Below are 23,398 nucleotides of genomic sequence, written 5' to 3' on the forward strand. Positions count from 1 at the left end.
CTTTGGAACAGATTTCGAAAATTAAAATCACTTGGAGCTGATTTGCTGGTGTTTTTACAGTCTTTTATATACAACAATAAAAAGAAAGAAATAAAACATTAAATTTTTTTGCACAGAAAACTTGTGGGGCCTCATAAAATCCCCCACGGTCCAAATTCGGCGCGCGGGCCGCCAGTTGGGGAACCCTGCATTAGGGTGTGGTCTCCCATATAGGGATAAGGGAAATAAAGGCGTGGCCTTGGGGGAAACCCTGTATAAATACGCCCTGACACGCAGCTTCTCCAATTCTAGTATATGTCTGCCATATGAAGGGAGTAGCGTGGTGACATCAATGCACAACAGGTATGTTGAGGAATTCAGTGTTCATGTGTCAGTTCCTTGTACTCTAACATGGAGATATTCATCTGCATTGACATACTGATTTGTCCTGAGGACTGAGTTTGGAAAACACTGTTTAGTGTGGTAGGTACTGGACCAAAATGGTTGAGAAAGTTAGCCTCATGGTTCAATGTTGATGTGGCACTTGACCCACTATGCTGTTCTTTGCACATGTCATAATGCTGAGTCTACCTTTTTAATCAGTGGCAATGCAAAATGGTATTTAACAAATGGTGGTTGGAGAGGTTTTAACAGACACCTGCCGTTCATGTGTTGTGATCCCTAACTTTCCATGATGCACTGAACATTCCACTAAACTCTTAGTAGTTCTGACAATGATTGTTAGTCTGTCAACATCCTGTTGCTCTGTTTCATGTGCATGTTTTTCTATTGCAGTTCTTTTCTTCACACTGTTTTCAGTCTTATGTAATGGTGACAGCCTGTTAGGACTAAGTAGAGTTGAGACTTCCCTTCTCTCATCCTTATTGTAGTTAGGCTACACTGTACACACAGAATCCAGGAAGTAGGCTAATATTGAAATGTATGTTGACATGAATACCTTGGCTGGTTTACTTTTGAAATTAAGTTAATGTGTGTAGGGGTGTTATGGCTTTGTCCCACTGTAGCTCAGTTGGTAGAGCATGGCGCTTGCAACGCCAGGGTTGTGGGTTCGTTTCCCACAGGGGGCCAGTATGTAAAAAAAATGTAATTAAATTTTAAAAAGTTAGAAAAATGTATGCACTCTACTGTAAGTTGCTCTGGATAAGAGCGTCTGCAAAATGACTCAAATGTAATGGCTTTGTCTGCTGAAATAAACATGGCACCTCATTTCAAATAAAATGGTATTTGTCACATGTGCTGAATACAACTACTGTAGACCTTACAGTGAGGCTTACTTAAAAGCCCTTAACCAACAATGCAGTGTAGTAACAAGTAATTAAAGAGCAGCAGTAAAATAACAATAGCTAGGCTACATACAGGGGGTACTGGTACAGAGTTGGTGTGGGGGCACTGGTTAGCTGAGGTAAAATGTAGATTTAAAGTGACTAGGCATAGAGTAGCAGCAGTGTTGGTGGGGCAATGCGAATAGTCTGGGTAACCAGATTTCCAGACTCAAAGTAGGTCTGGTCTGACATGTGTGGGGTGAGGATAGGATGGGTCTTGGGTTGCAAAATGCTGGTAACCTTCCTAAAAATCCATGGTTTGAGAAGTCTTGGTTGGTGACTTCCCAGATGTCATGCTTATTGATGTCATTCCAGGAGTGTTCCAACCAGGATTTCTGAAGTGGGGGAAAAAGAATTTGGGGCAAGTTGCTGGAATTCAGCAACACAAAGGGTGTCCCCCTGTTTGATATGGTCTGACATGAAGGCATTCTTACAATGCTATACAGAAAAGCGGTACTCCTTATCAGTAATGTGTGCACAAAACATTAATGCCTTCCTAATAGTTGCACCCCTTTTGCCCTTAGAACAGCCTCATTTGTTGGGGGCATGGACTCCACGGTGTTGCAAGTGTTCACAGGGATGCTTCCCACAGTTGTCAAGTTGGCTGGATGTCCTTAGGGTGGTGGAACATTGATACATGGGAAACTGAGTGGAAACATCCAGCAGCATTGTAGTGCTTGACACTCAAACTGGTGTGCCTGGCACCTACTGTACCTCATTCAAAAGCACAAATATTTTCTTGCCCATTTGTTTGTGCCATTCAGAGGGCAATCTCTTTTTAATAGGGTGGCGCAGCTTTAAAATTGCAGATTGTGGCTTCTATCAATGTAATTGTCTGCATTTCCAAACCCCCATAATTTTTCACAAGTATAATCCTTGTCTCATGACTTAAATCCTCCTTTAGCCTGTCTCCTCCCCTTCATCTACACGGAAGTGACTATAACAGATGACATCAAATAAGGATCATAGCATTCACCTAGTCAGTTTATCATGCAAATCTTTTGTACACAGAGTATCTGGCATAACTATGTGAGAAGACTGGTATGGTTCCAAAGATTGAGTTGGGTGGTGGATAAAGTTTAATGTAAACTAACATTTAAGTGTACTTTCTCTCAAGCCCTGCAGTTGCAGTATTTAAAACATACAATTCACATTTCTCACCCTCTTTTTCAGATAAAATGAATGTAAGTAGTTTTCTTAATTCTGTCATTTGTTTAGTGCAGGAATAATCATGCATCTTAAATAAATCAGGGAAGCGCCTTGAAACAGTGAACGTGTGCAAATCACCAATCCTCTCATCCCCCTTGCTCCCCTGTAGCTGTCAGATGCTCTGGGTGGTGGACCGGGCTCTCCAGCCCAGAACAACCAGCAGGGTGGTGGGGGCATGTGGCCTGGTGGACAACCCAACCAACCAACATGGCCAGGACAGCCTGGTGTTCAACCGGCTTGGCCTGGTCAGCAGCAACCAGGCCAGCCCACCCCCATGTGGCCTGGACAACAACCAAACCCTTCCCAACCCTCATGGCCGGGGCAACAATATGGAGGTGGAGTACAGCCCAGCCAGCCAACCTGGCCCGGACAACCAGGGCGAGGACCGCCCAGCCAGCCAACATGGCCAGGGCAGCCTAGCCAACCTACTGCTCCTCAACATCAATCACTGGTAAGGGAAGACGTTTAATCCTGAAGATATTGGTTATGATTTGAAAAACCAAGAGCAACGGACCCATTTTATTTCCTTTACAGAAAGTGCCATATGATCAGAACCTGCCAAACGGATGCTATGACAAGATGGTCATCACCATTAACGGGACAATTAACCACAATGCCAAAATGTCAGTATTCACATCAAAATATAGTTATAATTTAGTTGACTTGTGAACATCTCCATTGCAGTCATTTCCACATGATTCTGAATGTTACTATGATTTCAGTCTTGTAGCCAATTATAGGTATTTGATTGGCATACCCCCTTGACATGTCTGCAAACCTCTTCTACTGTAGCCTGGGTACCAGTCTGTTGGTGTAATCTTTTCATATCAAACATGTCTGGCATGACAAGGGGTTAAAATGATTTCACAAACCAGTTTGGAACCAGGCTATGCTCAAGATCAAATATGGTTGATCTTTTGTTTGTCAGAATGTGACTCATAAGTATCTACCCTTGTGATGTAAAAAGAGACTAATGAGAGGATTTGCATAGATAATCAAGCAGTGCCTAGTTTAAAAAAAAAAGGAAAAAAAAGTGGAATTTAAATCTTTGAACAAGGTTGGCAGACAGTAGCCTAATCCCAACAGGGCATCGTGACACATTATTTATAATTCTCAACTGATTACATTTTCAGTCATGTAATGACAATGGGTGAGGTATGAACAAATGATGAATTCAGTGCCAGATAATACCTACCACAAATCACTAAAGTCAAGAGCACTAACTATGGCCATAGTCTTGGAGCCCATCCATCACCATGGAAACATCTGAGTGCTGATGAGATGGCTTGCACAACACGCATTCCTCATAAAACATAATGCTGTTTGACTTATAATAGACACTAGTTAAACGCACTTGTCTTTCACAAAATCCTCGCTCCACCATGTTATTTGCCTGGTCACAGATCTGATTGTGTGCTAAACTCCATTGATCATTGTCAAGACAAACTAAATTGTTTGACATGGAAATGAGACAAGGAGTTGTCATTATAGCACAGACTGGCACATAAGCTACCATGCTCTTATTTAATGTAAATGTCAGGGTAATCTTGACTAATGTTACGATCTCCTTTTAGGTTCACATTGAACCTGACCAAAGGGAATGACATTGCCATGCACATTAACCCTCGCTTTGATGACCAGGGCAAGAAAACGATTGTGAGGAACAGTCTGATTGGCAGTAAATGGGGCAAAGAGGAGAGGGAACACAACCACTTCCCCTTCACTCAGGGCCAGCCTTTTGAGGTAAGGGATCTACATTCCTGTTCACTTCATGTGAACCAATCAGTTCTGCAACTATGATGGTCGGGGTCATTGAAAATGAGTTGTGCACTATATAGGGAATAGGGTGCCATTTAGGACAGACTTGGACACCCCTGTATTGATTTTTGAATGTTGTCATTTTAGGTTTATTTATGAATGTTGTATGATCAGTATAGTGACATTCATTTCATATCAACAGTCTTTGATTTTGCATAATGAGTTTGGTCCTGTGTTTTTCCAGATGAAAATCATGTGCACTAACAATGAGTTCAGGGTGGCAGTGAACAACTCGCACCTCCTGGAGTACAAACACCGCATCCGTGACCTCGACTCAATCAAACACCTGGGTATCTACAATGACGTCACCCTCACGTCTGTGGAGATCGATAACTTTAATATCTAGCAGGTTTGGTTCCAGCCATAGAAATAGAATGACTAGCATGGCCTAGCCTCAAGTTATTTATATGATTCAAAAGACTTCCCTTGTCTTTAAACAGAAGTACAGTAGCTTGACTTTCAAGCTTTAAGCCACTAGGACTCACATTCTGTACTAGGCCAGTCTGTTCTCTGTTAAAATATATTTTCAGAAGTGAAATTCCCTTACGGCAAATTCATATACTTTGGTCTTCAAGTAATTTGTGTAAACTGGTAATGTATAGACTGTATGCAATAAATGGTGTTGGCATATTTTTCTCCATGTAGACACTACAGGATGTCTTGAGTGATTGTATAATGCATCCCACTAGGTGGCAGAGTTGATACGTAAATGTTTGAGAACCACAAGTCTAGTATTTGGATAGGCTGGGGGGAAAAAACTAATTGTAGCCTACCTGTACACAGTGGAACTTAAACAACTAGGCTATTACTTTACATTAGTAAATGATGCACTGTCAGTTAAATCCTTTTAACCCTGCAAACATGAGCAAGTTTCTAGACTTTGCTTGTTGGTCATGTGGGATTTCTATAGTTTTTCAATAAGTGGTGATTATCTTCAGCACTTAATGTTTACTTGGAGGAAAGGGTCTCTGAGCAATATTGTTGACGATCGTCTCAAGTGATGCACTGACTTTACAGAAGGAGTACGTTGACAAAATCAACACTGCATCTTTTCACTAGCCACTAAACAAAATATGCTATTTATACCACTGAAATTTCTGCTTTCATTAACTTATTTCAGTTCTCTATTTACAGACTAAGGAGTGCTCGTGTCTGTCATTGGTGTTTCTCATGTTTAGTGATGTGTTGTCACAATGTGGCATAACTTGTAAAACACTCCTAGAACTCTCACAATGGCTTTTAATTTGTGAGCACAAACATTACAGCCCTTGCTGCCCTCCACGGCAATGAACCCCTTGGATCACTTAAGATGAGACTGCCAAGATGCAGTTAGACGTGCCACATCATAGGGACTTTGCCCCCACCGGCTCTTAATCTACCAGCCAAACCACGTCTAACTACCCCCCCCCACACACACACACACACACACACACACAACAAAAAAAACTGACAGTGTCAAGTAGACAGGGGCAAATGGGTGTGTTGACTGTAGAGGCAGTCATGGCTACACTGACTTCAACTGCGTGGCTCATATCTCCAGGAGAGGGTGTGACCAGTCTGTGGAGCAAATGTTTACAATATGAAGTGTACAATAATACACAGCTCCATGGTACCTTAAGTTGATGTACACTTGAGATACAACCAGGTGTTTTAAGAATGCTTCCTTGACAAAGGTACTCGCCGGCACACTGATCTGTAGGGCTAGGCTACACACAATGAAAATGGGTTACCCTCACGGGAAGCTTGTCTCGAGTTCAAAGCTTGTATGTCTTCTAAAATAAGATGGCACCTTGCCTCCGGTATATGATTCAATAATGAGTATAAAGATTGCTCAAAGCTACTGGAGGGGAAACATTGACTGATCACATTCCTCTCTACAGCAGGTTACCAGAGGAAGCTGGCACATGCTTACCTGACACAATGTGTTGTGGCCTGTGGGAAACAAGTAGTGCATCCCAAATGGCACCCTGTTCCCTATATAGTGCACTACTTTTGGACTTCAGAGTCCTGTTGGCCCTTGTCAAAAGTAGTGCACTATAAAGAGAACAGGGTGCCATTAAGGGACCCAAACAAAGACACCTTAGTATCCTGAAGTCAGGCCACTGATACATTTTTCATGATGGAAACTATGGACAGTCTCGATGGAAACTGAAAACAGATGAATTATTAAATGACACTTATGCCCATGTATAAACTGCTGTGAACTTCATAAAGGTTGGAACTTTAAATTGCTCTCAAATCGGTTTTGCACCTGCTTTATGGAATGGCTTAATATGGATTTCAGAACTTGTGATGTGTCCTATAATTTTGGCTCAACTAATCTATTTTAAAAATGTCTAATTTGTTTCCTCAAGTGAGCCTAGGCCTATTCCCAAAATGTAAATGACCTATAAAAGTGATCAATATTTGTTCAACTTTTCATGAAAGATTACTGTATGTTCAATGGAAAGAAGTGTAGTAGGACGATCAACCAACGTGAGTCGAGATGCAACCAAAAAGTGCTGACTCACCATGTATGTTCAATGGCTAAGTATAATTGTGTCTGTAATTTGCTTATGCATGAAGTTTCCGAATGTTCTTTGATCTTTTTGCGCGCGCATGATAGTTTGGCGGACGCTTTGAATAAGCAAGCCAAGCACGTCAGAACGCTGCGTGGACGTCCCCCGCGAGTAGTTTTGTAGTAGTGACTGGTTAGCTATCCAGCAACTGTGATTAACGACGTTCGCACCAATACGGCCGAAATGAGAACGATGTGACTCATTTATTTCATAGTTATTAAGACCGTATGGATACGGTTATAATTTCTTGTAAGGATTCTGCTGAACAGTGAAGACGGCGCTGCTTTGCCCAGCAAGTGCTCCTAACAAGGGGATTGGAGACCTTTCATTTCCGTTTTTTCGCAGCAGCAGGTCAGCTTCAACCTTTGCTTTGGTACTCTAACTATGGCTAAAATAGGTAGCTAACTACATGGATTAATAATAACAAATTCTAGCTAATATTGTTCAACTGAGTTGACACATTGCTGTGCGTGTCACAGGCTAAAATATCTCGCCAAGCTGCCTCGCTAAATTAGTCAGAACAGAATTTGTGTAGCTAACGTTAGCTAACTATTAACAATACTAACGTTAGTTACTAGTCGAGGTGAGTGGCGTGGAAGACTGCTCTGCATTTCACTTTAATATGATAAGGTAATTGGTTAGCTAAGTATGTGTCCACACAACGTTAACTAGTTAACGTTATGGACTTGTTTTGTACGGAATTATCATTACAAGTTTCTCACCATGGCATAGGTAGTTAGCTGCTACACCCTTGATTCAAGGCTTGACTGCGATGTTGTGTTCCTGTACATTGGTGGAAAAGGCCTTTTTCAATTGGATCAACCGTTTGTTATAAACGTTGACATCTCGTTTTGCTTAAATTTAACGAACTAATTTATAGCTATCATTAACTAGTTAGCTATATATCAATAACCTTGGTAACTTCCACCTTGTTTTGTCAATACGTTAGCAAGCTAACAGCTAGCTAACGTTAGTAAGTTTCAGCACAGGCAGCACAACAAGCTCACACATTTGTTAGCCAATTCGAACGATGGTAACACTGATGGTCGTTTTGTAAACATGAATGTGGCAATGTGTGGAAATATCTTAATTTGCTGTTGTGTGTCGCGGTGTTGCTAAATAGTCAAACAGCTAATTTCCTAAGTTATTCATTAACATGGTTAATACTAATCAATGTGATAACATGTCATTCTAAAATAGGCAAGTTTGTATGTCGATACCCACGTATCATGATTTACAAATGTGTAATTTCGCAAACTTGTATCATGTGTGGAAAAATTGAACGGTATCAAAGTTGTAACTTGACATTCAATGCGATTTGCAAACATGCAACTCGATTTGAGGATGAATAGACCCTTTTCCAGTACTAACGTCACGCAGCGATGCGGACGACGCTTGGCTGCAGTAAGATTGCCATCTGCGCCCATTCAACACAGTCTATATGTACGTTATTATTACTAAACAAAGTACCTTTTTGGGGTTCTCATACGCTTACAATTATGTTTTGATTCATGCTTTAACAGTCGCCAAGATTATAGTTGGTTGTGATCTTTGCAAAGTAACTATTTTGGATGCAGCAGCAGTTAGCTAGAATGCTAACGCGCATTGATATAGGCTGTACCAAATGCTAGCCAAAGAGCCATTTTACTGGTAGTGTTTAACAAAAAAAGTAATGCAGTTGATTTGCGATGATGAAACAAACATTATATTAAGCATGACATTCATACAAGCCTTGAAATCCAATTATAATCCAAAAGTAGTGTGAAATGCACTCAAAGGCATTTTGGCGTTCTATAACTCCCCTTGTTCTGCCACCAACTTCCACGCATCGCAGTCCTGCGGCAATGTTTGTAAAAACACAGAAAGAGGTCTATGCAACTCATTAATAACTAAACCTGCGAATCTTTTAAATAATACCTGTTGCCCATGTCGAATATGCTTGCTCAGAGTTTTGACACGAATGTGAGGTCTAACCAAATTTTTTGTAGTTTGAAATTCACTGAGGGACCTTACAGATAATTGTTTGTGTGGGGTGCAGAGATGAGGTAGTTATTTAAAAAATCATGTTAAACACTATTGCACACAGTCCATGCAATTTATGTAAGGCAATGTTTCTTTTCCCCCCCTTAAACTTAGAAGGCAAATAATTTATCACAAACCAAATATAAGTGTTGATATTAGTTATTACTTCAACATTAGTGTTTTTGATCAATTTCTAATACATTTAAGACTTTTCTAGTAGATTTCTAAGACCCCTTTTCTGTTTGACCAGAAATCAAAGCCTTAATTTCTCAAATGTACTCGTAGCTTTCATTTGACACACAATTTGACATGTTCTTATGAACTTCACATGTTGGCGCTCATATGGGTCCTTTTACGTGGAAATGTCCATCTTTAATAGGAGTGAAGAACTTTCGATAACGGTTGTGCTTTAAAGTGCATCACTTCCCATTTAAACTGTGAGTCTTAAAATGACAATCTTTTGAAGAAGTAAACAGCTGCTTGTTGTGAAGTGCTAAAGGTTATGGCACACGTGATTAGTTCTAAACACTTGTTTGTCCTGCAAATACGCTTTTAGTCCAAACTTTGTACTTAGGCCTGGACTGTGATTTAACAAGTCAATTGTCAAGAGGTGTTAAAGGGTATGTTTTTGCCATGTGGGATGTTCAGTGTCACAGCAGTGTTTTGCTAATTTGTACAGAGTGTAGTTACAAGATTTTCCTACAGTGCAGTACTCAAAATGGGTTGGATGATGAAGCCCAATAAGCCATTTGGCAAAAAGCATTTTCTTGAACAAAGTCGCCATGAGTTCTTGTGACAGATTTGTTGTACAACGATGCTGAAATCTTCCTATTTTCATGCTACTGTCTACTGTGACTTGTAACTGTTTATGATTTAATTCTTCATTCTGTCGGTTGTGGTTTGGGATGAGGATGTAGGCTTAGTGAGTGATTATTGAGCGAGTCATTCAGTGGTTAATTGTACAGCCAGAGAAGGCTTTGGCACTTCCAGGGAACTGAAGCAGATGTTTCAGGGTGGATGTTGTCTCCATCGATTTCAATATTGTACAGCAACTCCATAACCTCTCAACTACTGTAAAACATTGGGAAAAAGACACAATAACAAACTTCAGCTGTGCGCAGTAGATCACCTGCTGGGTGTCGACCAACGGTGGCAATTCAACATGTAGAATAGTTGGGAAAGTAACAGAAAATGAAGGCAGCTGTTCTGTGGTCAGGGGCGATAGGACAGCCACCCGCTGCTTTTAACCGTTCATCGGCAGTCTGTTTGGCCTTTTAGTCAGAAGAACCCATTAGCCTAACTGTCCAACATCAATCATCTCACATGTTAGGCCTATAGGCCCAAATGCGCAATGATTTGTGCTTTAAAGGGACGCTGACCTTAATGGTTTGGCCTTGTTTTTTTCCTTGCTCATTAAGTGCTTGCGGCCATGACTGAAGCCAAAAGTGAGTTGTCTTGGGGGTGTGGTTTGATGTGAGTGTGTCTTTGCCATTCAATCACAACAAACCAAGGGCAGTACAGTTGTGAGTAGTGACAGCGAGGTAAGCAAAGCTAGCTTTGCTATTGTAGTGAAGTTTAGGACTTCTTCTGTCCTGACTCACCATATCAAGATGGTCAATTTCATTCAGTTCAATGCGTTGGCTAAAGCCTGCGCTGACCTGTATTTAGCCAAGCTGACAGCAGCTAGCTAGTATAGCTTGGGCATAGCTGCAGCCGGCTAGCCTAACTAGCGGATTTCTTTGAAATCCCAGTTATGCCAAAATCGCAAGAACCAGTGTCTGAAATGTTCACATACGGTAACAACTGCAAGTTCAATGCCCTGTCTTCAGTCCGCTATCCAACAAAGCAATATTCTATAGCTAACTGGCTAGTTTTTGTCTCCTTATGTCTGCTAGTAGATATTTTCCAGGCGACAAATCCCAGAACTACTAATCTCCCTACAGGTGTAGGCTACATGTGGACATTGCGCAAACATCGCCCAGCTTGAGTGTCGATGTGCTTATTGGCAAACAATCAATGGGTGTGTTTGTTACATACAAAACATTTTCTGCTGTAATTATCACATTGATGTGCTTATAAACGCCTACACTTTACCTAGCAAATCAAAATAAGTTGTGTAGAGTACAACTTCAGCTGTCTAACCAGAACTATTATGCCATTATACATCTATGGTCTAAGGATTTGGCTGTCAAACCAGTAACCACACAATGACATTCGCAGCTCTCTGGGTAAAGTTGTCTTCAATTCTCCAGTGGGTGTGCATGAAGTCCCTTCCATCTATTACAGGTGCAGTCAGTTATCAGGAGGGGTAGTGTGCATAACACTCCATCCTGGATATGACAGCATTTTGCTTCAACTCATGAGTCCAGCAGGCAGTCCAATAACTACAGGCAGATGTGGGATGCAAGAGGATTGCACTCTTTTCATACTGTAGGCTATACTGACCAATTCAAAGCTTCCCCCAGGAGAGTCCAATTGCTGAACTTACAGTGCTGTGATAAAGTAATTGCCCCCTTTCAGATTTTCTCTCTTTGCATTTTTTTGACACTGAATGTTATCAGATCTTCAGCCAAAAACGAATATTAAAGGAACCTGAGTGAACAAATAACACATTTGGATACTTATTTCATTTAACTCTTTACACTCATACCCTTATACGGGTTGAAAATGGCAGTTGGACACTAACAAGTGCCCACATTGAAACGTAGTGGCTCTACAGTAACATGCTATACATGTCAGAGCTCAAATTTTCTGGTTCACAGCGCAGTATTGGTTTTGACTGACTGTTCTGAACTTGAGCACCGCAAGCGACAAGAAGTTGCCCCCATCCTTCCTGCTAATTGGGCAACTTTGCAAATGTTTAGTCTGAGTGATGGAAACGCTGTAAATAAAGATGACTCAATGTATTTTGAAAGATGAGACATTGAGGATTATGTTAAATACCGCTTTGTCATACAAGCAAGCCAATGTGCACTTCACATTTCCATATCATGAAACTCCTGTAATATACAGTGTCAACGTTTATTAGGTCTGTCCCTGACAACAACAACAAAAAATCAAAGTCAACCAAGAGTAGTCTGTTCTTTCGCCTAAGTGTTTATTTCACATATACACTCTGTTTTAATAAAATCACTTATATGCACTGAGCTTGTCTGATGCTTTAAGTGCACTGTTTGATGAAATAATTAAGACACAAATGACTAGAGGGAGTCTGACAAGTGTATTTGATCGGGCTCAGACTTGCTGCGCTGTAAAAAAAGAGAGAAAAGACGGCGAGTGCCTGTGACTAGCACCCGTTCTCTCTCTCCTCCCTGCTGCAGCAACCACAGAACATCAAGTGTTTTTTGTTTTGTGCAATCCATGTTGCTAAAACTGCAGCATAATTACAGCCGTTTCTGGCTTAAGTTCTGTTACTCAAATCCTTTATTTGTTTAGGAAAAACATGCCCTATTCTCTCACCTGACCTACAGCCTATGATAATCACATCAATAAATTGGTTATAACAAACTACAACACCATAACACATGTGACAGCAAAACGGGTGAATGTTTACTGGTTGCTCAGGAGGGAAAGGGGAAGTCAGATGTGTGGAATAGATTTGACTTAGTTGTGAAAACTACTGGACATCTAGAAAAATAAGGTAGGTAAGGAGCAAGTGCTGCGCGCATAATTGTGCCAAATAGGTGCTGTTAGATTACAATATTATTTCGGACCATTTTGGAACAGTATAAACAACACTAAATCAATTCTAAGCGTACCATTATTATTTTTTTGTGAAGCCTTTATTACAGCAAAGACTAAAAATAGTCGCATGCATGGAACGTCTTATTTTTTTGTTTAGTCAAATTATTCAAGGCTCCCTTGTTTTATTTTAAAACTAAAATGCTTGATTGCATTTCAAATCATGAATGACTCGTATGCTGTCTGATGACATGAATGATCGATTAAATTGTAAGTAATACCAGAGGCTGTTCTAATGGAAAACAAGTGTAAAGCCTTTATAACAGCATGACAAAAATTTAAAGGGAAAGGGGGATACCTAGTCAGTTGTCCAACTGAAATGTTTCTTCCGCATTTAACCCAACCCCTATTAATCAGAGAGGTGCGACATCCACATCTTCGGCGCCCGTGGAACAGTGGGTTAACTGCCTTGCTCAGGGGCAGAATGACAAAACAGCCGAAATTGTGAAATTGCTTTATCCGACATGTTGTGGTTGACTATGTTTAACATAGAAAGAGCGGGTGTTCCTAATGTTTTGTATACTCCGTGTATGTGGATGACTTATAAAGTCAGGTACGTTTAACACTTAGGCTATTGATTATAGACCTAATTAAGTTGTTTTCCTCTCCACTTTTCTTAGACAGTTAAGGCAAGGTCTGTTTTCTCGTCTCCTCACACCGCTCCTGCCCCCACCGCATTGTCCTCAACACCAATATGCTAGTTAACTTTGCTATTGTGCACAAACACTGTAGCAACATGGTCTAGGAAAAGGCAGCAATTCAACAGTGCACTGTTTCAGAACCGCGGACAGCGACCGCTATCCGACGCGGAAGGAAGTGAATTTGTTATAAAATAATATTTGTATTTGTGTTGCACTATTGTTCTTACATAATATAACCATATACAATTTCAGTAGCACGTTTTGGAGTGATGGACTGTGCCATCCACACGGCCTCCCCAATGGGTTAGTCCACTCAGACAAGTACGAATCAGACTGTTTTGTGTACCATGAAAAAAATGTAATATGCGACTGGCTAAAGAAATCTCGATCAACCAACAGCATATCGACCAAGCAGTCGACTAGATGGTGTCAGCCCTTTTCTGATCACTGTGTTGTCATATCCTGGGTTGTTCTCAGCAGAATGAGCCTATGCTTGTCGTATTGGGAAGAAATTTGGCGGGGAACACACTTCTGCGTGCTCTCGTGACTCAATTCTATGCGCACCAAAATTACCATCTGCTTCTCTGAATTGCCTTGTGAAAGCCTAAACACTGTAAAATCGTTTTTTGTAACTTAGCTAGCCATGTTGGCAATAGAACCCGTTTTGAAATGATACCCACCTGACCAGATTGCTTGTTTATAACAGACAATTTTTGGAATGCATAAAGGCGGTGATGCAGGGCTGTGCCCCCCCCCCCCCCCAAAAAAAACAAGTCTGCTTGCTCTAGTTCTTCAACAGCACAGCTAGGAGAGCTCAAAATAGCACACTATAATTGAAGGCTTTTTGAGTCATAAAAGTGCATTGAAATGACATAGGAAGTGTGCACACTTTGGAGAGGTGTGGGGCCACTTAGAGACACCAGTTAGACCTCTCACTCAAACCCTTGACTTATGCTGCACCTTCCCCAAATAACCATGACTATTCATATGTTGCTGAATGTATCCAGAGTATTTTAAGATTTCTTTATCATCAAATGTGGCATAAATGTAAAATGCACATACAATCAACCGTGTAATGTTTGCATTCAGTCTTGTCAGATTAACTGTTTTGTCCTCACCTTTAGTTTTATCCAATCTCCAAACTGTGACCATGTAATTGTTACCATGGTTATGCATGTGCATTTCATATTTCTTCTGGAAGAAACATTTCTATTTATCCCTATTCATATAGGCCAATTCTCACGAGTGTGGAGGGTTAATTAAGAAAGGTATGCAACACCCAATGCCTTGTGAAAAAGTAATTGCCCCCTTACACTCAATAACTGGTTGTCACCTTTAGCTGCAATGACTGCAACCAAACACTTCCTGTTGTTGTTGTTCAGCCTCTCACATCGCTGTGGAGGAATCTTGGCCCACTTTTCCATGCAGAACTACTTTAACTCAGTGACATTTGTGGGCTTTTAAGCAAACTGCTCATTTCAGGTCCTGCCACAACATCTCAATGGGGTTCAGGTCTGGACTTTGACTAGGCCATTTCAAAACTTTAAATATTTAGTTTTTCAGCCATTCTGATGTAGACTTGCTTGTGTTTTGGAGCATTGTCTTGCTGCATGACCCAGATGTGTTTCAGCTCAATGGCGGATGGCCTGATTATCTCCTTTTTAGAATTCTCTTGATACAGAGCAGAATTCATGGTGCCTTTAGTGGTGACCAGGTGTCCAGATCCTGAGGCAGCAAAGCATCCCCAAACCATCACACTACTACTGTGCTTGAACATTGGTGAGGTTCTTACTCTGAAATGCAGTGTTTGGTTTTCGCCATTCATAACTGGACCCATGTTTGCCTAAAAGCACCTGGATGATCTTCAAGACTCCAGGGAAGAAAGTTCTATGGAGAGATGAGTCAAAAGTGGAACTTTTTGACATGGGTTATGTCTGGCGAAAAACCAAACACTGATCATAATTCTTCCACAACCATGTGAAAGACTGATCGACAACTACAGGAAGCGTTTTCGTTGCAGAAATTGCAGCTAAAGGTGGCACAATCAGTTATTTGTATTTATTATGGATCCCCGTTAACTGCTGCCAAGTCAGCATCTACTCTTCCTGGGGTCCAGCAAAATTTAAAGCCGTTATACATTTTTAAAAACATTACAACATATTTTACCTGTGTGTTTTGTATTCATGTTTGTGTTGCTTCACAGTCCCACTGTTTCATAAGGTGTATTTTTATATTTTTTTAAAATCAAATTTTACTGCTTGCATCAGTTACTTGATGTAGTCATGACTTTATGTAGTACTGTACGCCTCCCATAGTCTGTTCTGGACTTTGGGACTGTGAAGAGATGTCTTGTGGGGTATGCATGAGTGCCAGTAGTTCAAACCGACAGTTCGGTGCGTTCAACATGTCAATAATTCTCACAAATACAAGTAGTGGTGAAGTCAATTCTCCTCCACTTTGAGCCAGGAGAGATTGATATACATATTATTGTTAGCTCTCTATGTACATCCAAGGGCCAGCAGTGCTGCCCTGTTCTGAGCCAATTGCAAATTTCCTTAGTCCCTCTTTGTGGCATTTGACCACACAACTGAACAGTAGTCCAGGTGCTACAAAACTAGGGCCTGTAGGACCTGCCTTTTTGATTGTGCTGTTAAGAATGCAGAGCAGCGCTTTATTATGGACAGACTTCTCCCTATCCTAGCTACTGTTGTATCAATATGTTTTGACCATGACAGTTCACAATCCAGTGTTACTCCAAGCAGTTTAATCTCAATTAACACACTAATTACAATGTTTAGTGAATGATTTGTCCCAAATACAATGCTTTTTAGTTTTGGAAATACTTAGTGCTGACTTATGCCTTGCCTCCCATTCTGAAACAAACTGCAGCTCTTTAAGTGTTGTAGTGATTTCAGTCGCTGTGGTAGCTGACATGTATAGTGTTGAGTCATCCGCATACATAGACACATTGACTAACAACATTGAGTAAAGTCAAAGATTGAAACAAGGGGCCTAGACAGCTGCCCTGGGGAGTTCCTTATTCTACCTGGATTTTGTTGGAGAGGCTTCCATTAAAGAACACCATCTGTTCCGTTAGACCGATAACTCTCTATCCACAATATAGCAGAGGGTGTAAAGCCATGACACAAGTTTTTGCCGCAACAGACTATGATCAATAATGTCAAAAGCCACGCTTAAGTCTAAAAACGCCCCCCCCCCCCCCACAATCTTTTTATCATCAATTTCTCTCAGCCAATCAGTCATTTGTGTAAATGCTGTGCTTGTTGAATGTCCTTCCCTATAAGTGTGCTGAATGTCTGACAATGCTATTTTACAGTAAACAAATTGAATCTGGTCAAACACAATTTCTTCCAAAGTTCTACATAGCGTTGGTAACAGGCTAATTGGTGGGCTATTTGAGCCAGTGAAGGGGGCTTTAGTATCCTTAGGTAGGGGAATAACTTTTGTTTCCCTCCAGACTTGAGGGCACACACTTTCTAGTAGGCTTAAATTGAAGATATGGCAAATAGGAGTGGCAATATCATCTGCTATTATCCTCAGTAATTGTCCATCCAAGTTGTCAGATCCCGGTGGCTTGTCATTGGTGATAGAAAACAATACATTCACTTACTTCACAGAATTCAAAATGACAATTCTTGTCTTTTCATAATTTGGTCAGATATACTTGGATGTGTAGTGTCAGCGTTTATTGCTGGCATGTCATGGCTAAGTTTGGCAAGATTAGCAATGGGTTTTGTGATGAATGAGCCATCTGATTCAATGAATGATGGAGTGGAGTTTGCCTTTTTGGCCCAAATTTCATTTAAGGTGATCCAAAGCTTTTTACTATCATTCTTTGTCATTTATCTTTGTTTCATAGTGTAGTTCTTCTTATACAGTTTAGTCACATTATTTCTCAATTTGCAGTACGTTTGCCTATCGGTTGTGCAGCCATTTTATTTTGCCTCATCCCACTCAACCATACCATTTTTAAATTCCTCATCAATCCACGGGGATTTAAGTTTTTACAGTTATTTTCTTAATGGGTGCATGCTTATTAGTAACTGGGATAAGCAATTTCATGTGTCAAGTGCAGGGTCTGGTTGCGCCTCATTACACACCACGGACCAACAAATATTCTTTACATCAACAACCTAGGAATGGCTACAAAACTTATTGTATGACCTCTTATACACTTTGGTTTTTCTAGATATAGCTACTATATTGTGATCACAACATTCAATGGATTTGGATACTGCTTTAGACCACATTTCTGCAGCATTAGTAAAGATGTGATCAATACATGTGGAGGATTTCATTCCTGTGCTGTTTGTAACTACCCTGGTAGGTTGATTGATAACCTGAACCAGGTTGCAGGCACTAGTTAGTCAGACGCTTTCTCTTGAGTGGGCACCCCGATGAAAGCCTGTGAATATTTACATCACCCAGAAAATTATACCTCTATTGATATAATTTACATTATCAAGCATTTTTCACGTTATCCAGATACTGACTGTTAGCACTTGGTGATCTGTAACAGCTTCCCACCAGAATGGGTTTCAGGTGAAGCAGATGAACCTGTAGCCATATTACTTCAGCAGTATTTAACATGAGATCCTCTCTAAACTTTACAGGAATGTGGTTCTGAATATAACAGCCACACCTCCACCTTTTTGGCATTTCTATCTTTTATGTAGATCTTAACCATGTATTGCTACCACTGTATTATCTAAGTGAGCTTCAGAGATTGTCAGAATATGAATGTCATCTGTTACTAGCAAATTATTGATTTCATGAACCTTGTTTCTTAAGCTGCGTTATTAACGTGGGCTATTTTTAGTACTTTTCTGGGATGCTTGATTGTTTTTATTGCTTTAGTGGGAAGCTTAGTAGAGGTAGACATGCTCAGGTTATTTATGTTAGTGCAGGGTGCGCTGCACACAGTGGACATCCTGCTTGGGCACATCACCTCAGTGCTAATAGTATTACTCTGCTTCATAGGCATATGATTACCGCATACAATAGCTGTAGGATCAGCAAAGGCATTCAGGGCAGTAAGAGGGACATACAATAAGCTACATTGTATTCCAACGCACCTGGGATAATGTACTTTTGCTGAAGCATTGTGACATAATGGTAGGGAATAAATGAGCTGGGCTTGGGTCATTAAGTCATTGTCTCAACGCAGCCTTGTAATGCTGTGAAAGGATCCAGCAAACCCAAGTTATTTGGGCCAGATATTATGGGGCGTTTGGTGTCAAGTAGTGACCCAATCAGATCTTTAAAATCCATCTTCAGCTGTTCTGAGCTGCCCTTCATAATGTCATTCAACCCCACATGAACCATGACAGTTTCAGCCCCCGGTGCCTCAGGAAGCAACCTGATGATATCCTGAACTGTAATGGGGCAATACTTTTTCACAAAGGGGCATTGGGTTAACTTTGTTTATATACAGTTGTGGCCAAAAGTTGAGTATGACACATTAATTTTCACCAAGTTTGCTGCTTCAGTTTCTTTAGATATTTTTGTTAGATGTTACTATGGAATACTGAAGTATAATTACAAGTATTTCATAAGTGTCAGGCTTTTATCGACAATTACATGAAGTTGATGCAAAGAGTCATTATTTGCAGTGTTGACCCTTCTTTTTCAAGACCTCTACAATCCGCCCTGGCATGCTGTCAATTAACTTCTGTGCCACATCCTGACTGATGGCAGCCCATTCTTGCATAATCAATGCTTGGAGTTTGTCAGAATTTGTGGGTTTTTGTTTGTCCACCTGCCTCTTGAGGATTGACCACAAGTTCTCAATGGGGTTAAGGTCTGGAAGAGTTTCCTGGCCACGGACCCAAAATATCAATGTTTTGTTCCCCCGAGCCACTTAGTAATCACTTTTGCCTTATGGCAAGGTGCTCCATCATGCTGGAAAAGGCATTGTTCATCACAAAACTGTTCCTGGATGGTTGGGAGAAGTTGCTCTCGGAGGATGTGTTGGTACCATTCTTTATTCATGGCTGTGTTCTTAGGCAAAATTGTGAGTGAGCCCACTCCCTTGGCTGAGAAGCAGCCCCACACATGAATGGTCTCAGGATGCTTTACTGTTGGCATGACACAGGACTGATGGTAACGCTCACCTTCTCCGGACAAGCTTTTTTCCAGATGCCCCAAACAATCGGAAAGGGGATTCATCAGAGAAAATGACTTTACCCCAGACCTCAGCAGTCCAATCCATGTACCTTTTGCAGAATATCAGTCTGTCCCTGATGTTTGTCCTGGAGAGAAGTGGCTTCTTTGCTGCCCTTCTTGACACCAGGCCATCCTCCAAAAGTCTTTGCCTCACTGTGCGTGCAGATGCACTCACACCTGCCTGCTACCATTCCTGAGCAAGCTCTGTACTGGTGGTGCCCCGATGCCGCAGCTGAATCAACTTTAGGAGACGGTCCTGGCGCTTGCTGGACTTTCTTGGGCTCCCTGAAGCCTTCACAACAATTGAACCGCTCTCCTTGAAGTTCTTGATGATCCGATAAATGGTTGATTTAGGTGCAATCTTACTGGCAGCAATATCCTTGCCTGTGAAGCCCATTTTGTGCAAAGCAATGATGACGGCACGTGTTTCCTTGCACGTAACCGTGGTTGACAGAGGAAGAACAATGATTCCAAGCACCACCCTCCTTTTGAAGCTTCGTCTGTTATTCGAACTCAATCAGCATGACAGAGTGATCTCCAGCCTTGTCCTCGTCAACACTCACATGATGTCATCTGGTCCTTTTGTGGCAGGGCTGAAATGCAGTGGACATTTTTTGGGGGGATTTAGTTCATTTGCATGGCGAAGAGGGACTTTGCAATTAATTGCAATTCATCTGATCACTCTTTATAACATTCTGGAGTATATGCAAATTACCATCATACAAACTGAGGCAGCAGACGTTGTGAAAATTAGTATTTGTGTCATTCTCAACTTTAGGCCACGACTGGTGCAGTATTTTCGGAAGGAAGAATGTATTATGAGAAAAAGTGAGCTGCCAATTCCTAGCGTTTTGAGTACATTTTCTGACCAATGCATGCTATATTTGGATCGGTTTTGGGGTCCACGGACCGATGCATCTTAAACATTTGAATTGGGGGCTGATGCATATCGGCGAATTGTTACATCCTTAGTAAATATCATATCCAACATCCTTCCTCCTAATTACTTTTCTATGTGAGAATTGCCAGAACAATTGGAGATACCAAAAAATATTTTGGGCCTTCCTGGTATGGAATCATCCAATATTGGCATTGCGCAGCAGTTGTGTAGGTTAGGCTAGATATATCCTACATGCATATAGGTTTAGTGTGCTTGCACATTGGGTAAATATGTATTTTTCGCAAATCATCTGGAGTAGATGTAGCCCATGCGTTGCATCCTTTCTATGAACAATTAATGAGAACCTCTTTAGTGTGTAGTCAAGTGCGGCTGTCTGAAAGTTCCGCCTGTTGGGGTGAATTGGCCTATTCCTCCCACTAAGGCATCCTGACAACTGGACAGCCCACAGTGTCAAACATGTTTGTCCACTCTGTTAGGACTCACATAGCACTACCAGAGAGAGAGAGATGTGTTCAACACCGGTGTTTCCTACATGGCAAAAACAAGCTGTTGATTGCCTTTTAATTCAATTGGAGTGGGTGAGGCGGGCCAGGCCTGCGAGTGCAACAGGTTATGACAAGCTTTTGTCTTTTAGATAAGTGGCTTTTAATCATGTTCTGTTCTCACTGTTCTCTCGCTGCTCTGTCGTCTTTACTCCCAGGCAGCTTTCCACCTGAGCCCCAATAATTCACTCTTGACAACTTGCGAAAAGCTGCGTTTTTTTTTTTTCAATCAAAAAAACATTTGGTTGACCTATTACTAAGTTGACGCCAAAGGAAATTGACTTTTTGTAATACAAATGATTGAGTTTGAATAATTAGTGTTCGTGCTGTATGAGTTGTGGCCTTGCCTGCTGATTGTCCTTTACATTTCAATGTGGCTGTTCAATACCCATACAGCAATTATTATTTATTTATTTAATTTTTTTGCATTGTGCTGTGAATGCACACTCCTACATGCTCTTTGTCCCTCAGTGCATTCCATTATTGGTCTTCTCATACTGAGTCATTTTGGTCAATGCTAAAGTTGGAAGCATGCTTTGATGTTAGGCTACACACAATTGCAATAAAGCAATGGCAGAGAGAGTTTGTTTTGCGACATGCAGACAGACCAACTGTATGGTGGACTTTTAGATTACTGTAATGCATGAAATGCCGTAGCATAGGAGAACTGTGAATGAATGGTGTGCGACTGTATGAAAGGGCTTGATGGGAAGGAATTCGCTAAGCCTAAAATAACTGGGAAGGGTGTTTTGTACAAGATTTGTTGAAAGACTATATCCATTTTCTCACTTGAGTGGGGAAAAATGAAGTTGCCCAGTCTTGACTTGCTCTGTCTTGTAGCTTAGGTCCTGTGTGTCCTTTGTCTGCACTCCAGCAACATGTTGTGGTTGTTTCCATTCCCCTTTATGAGTCTCTATCCAATGGGCAGGGTGAGATTGCCGGGTGTGCTGCTGTATGTTGTTGCTATTCCTGGTCTGGTGGTGTGGTGTCAGAGCTGAAGCCTTTTGCTTGGCAAAGGAGGAAGAGAGACACTTCTTGCTGTGCACGCTAGCTACTCATCATAGCGCTTCACAGCCCCCCCCCCCCCGCCAAAAGTAGGCTAATTACTGAATAGGTGTGAACTTCTGAGTAGAGGTGTGGAATTCAAGACCAGCCCTGTTAGGTATGAGGTCCTCGGTTTGTGTAGGCCTGCGATGGTCTGTTATTGATGGACTACACGTGTAACCTGTGTAACTGGAGCATTGACAGATTTCTATTTCAATGTTGAATAGCCTAATCTTCAGAAATATGGATATTTTTATTTTTGGTTTGAACTTTTGAAGGATCTGATTCCCGTAGTCAAATTGTGTGTTGGCTTGCCTAATATTTCGCTATTTTAGATTGACCTTACTGAGCTAATGGCTTTATTGGCCCAGGCCCCAGCTAGCTGGTAGCTACTGATCAGATAACTGAAATGTTGCCAACGGAAGTGTTGTTGAGACTGTGGCTCTGAGTCTCAATGGCCATGACAGAATCATGTTGCTATGAGAGATCACCCTCAAATCGATGGTCTTGTGTGCCATGTCACTGTTCAGACAAGACAGCACTTGCTACAGTTCGTCAGTGCTGCACAGCGTGGGTGTGTGGACTGTTGAGAGTATCATGGATGTCTCTTTACTTGATTTGTTATGAGTTTTGTGTTCTACCCAGGCTACTTGCACAACTTTTACTGGTCAGTCAGTGGTCAGAATGCCCTATTGATATAGTTACATATCGGGATATTACTTTTGACGATATATATCGTATTAACTATTGCTATAATATTTCTGTGCAAGTTGGCTCGCTCTTTCTTGTCCCTCTGCAGCAGACATATGGTGAGCAATATGTTTGAAACATCAACTCGCAATATGTATACTCTGAACAGATTGTAAATGCAACATGCAATCATTTCAAAGATTTTAATGACTTATATGAGGAAGTCAGTCAATTGAATTGAGTTCATTAGGCCCTAATCTAAGGATTTCACATGACTGGGAATACAGATTGGTCACAGATGCACTACATGACCAAAAGTATGTGGTCTCCTGCTCGTCTGAACATCTCATGCCAAAATCATGGGCATTAATATGGCGTTAGTCCCCCCCTTTTGATGCTATAATAGCCTCCACTCTTTTGGGAAGGATTTCCACTGGATTGCTGCGGGGACTTCCATTCAGCCACAAGCGCATTAGTGAGGTTGGGCACTGATGTTGGGCGACTAGGCCTGGCATGCAGTCGCCCTTCCAATTCGTCCCAAAGGTCTTCGATGGGGTTGAGGTCAGGGCTCTGTGCAGGCCAGTCTAGTTCTTCCACACCAATCTCGACAAACCATTTCTGTATGGAAAATGTTATTGTATGCTGTAGCGTTAAGATATCCATACACTGGAATTGTTTATTTTTATTTTAACTAGACAAACGAAGGGGCCTAGCCCGAAGCATA

General features: G+C 41.2%; 2 protein-coding genes across 6 annotated transcripts in view; both read left to right on the forward strand.

Annotated features, from left to right (window-relative positions):
* The first annotated feature begins 242 nt into the window (after nt 1-242).
* Nucleotides 243-5,000, forward strand: lgals3b (lectin, galactoside binding soluble 3b). Of its 4 annotated transcripts, none has more exons than XM_014194762.3 (5): nt 247-342; nt 2,641-2,982; nt 3,066-3,154; nt 4,106-4,274; nt 4,534-5,000. In XM_014194762.3, exons 2-5 carry the CDS (start codon nt 2,707-2,709, stop codon nt 4,693-4,695), a joined length of 696 nt encoding a protein of 231 aa, XP_014050237.1. In that variant the 5' UTR covers nt 247-342; nt 2,641-2,706; the 3' UTR covers nt 4,696-5,000. The 4 variants fall into 4 exon arrangements, with proteins under 4 accessions (XP_014050240.1, XP_014050237.1, XP_082830469.1 ...); XM_082974330.1 differs by lacking the exon at nt 247-342 and adding an exon at nt 2,226-2,506; XM_014194765.3 differs by lacking the exon at nt 3,066-3,154 and having other exon boundaries at nt 243-342.
* A 1,968-nt stretch (nt 5,001-6,968) lies between these two features.
* fbxo34 (F-box protein 34) overlaps nt 6,969-23,398 on the forward strand; it is a 49,001-nt gene continuing 32,571 nt past the window's right edge. The window contains exon 1 of one of the 2 annotated variants that reach the window (XM_014194751.3): nt 6,969-7,258. The gene's annotated coding sequence lies outside the window, so the exon portion shown is untranslated. Of the gene's footprint in view, nt 7,259-7,429; nt 7,538-23,398 lie in introns of those variants that run through there. The other variant, XM_014194756.3, reaches the window with a different exon arrangement.

Source organism: Salmo salar, chromosome 01 (assembly GCF_965601325.2).
Source record: "Salmo salar chromosome 01, fSalSal1, whole genome shotgun sequence".
Lineage (NCBI taxonomy): Eukaryota > Metazoa > Chordata > Actinopteri > Salmoniformes > Salmonidae > Salmo > Salmo salar.

Excerpts from the sequence above, each read along its gene's own strand:
- lgals3b (XM_082974330.1), top strand. Across the intron at positions 3,155-4,105 it reads ATTAACCACAATGCCAAAAT|GTTCACATTGAACCTGACCA; the intron begins GTCAGTATTCAC and ends ATCTCCTTTTAG. Across the intron at positions 4,275-4,533 it reads CTCAGGGCCAGCCTTTTGAG|ATGAAAATCATGTGCACTAA; the intron begins GTAAGGGATCTA and ends GTGTTTTTCCAG.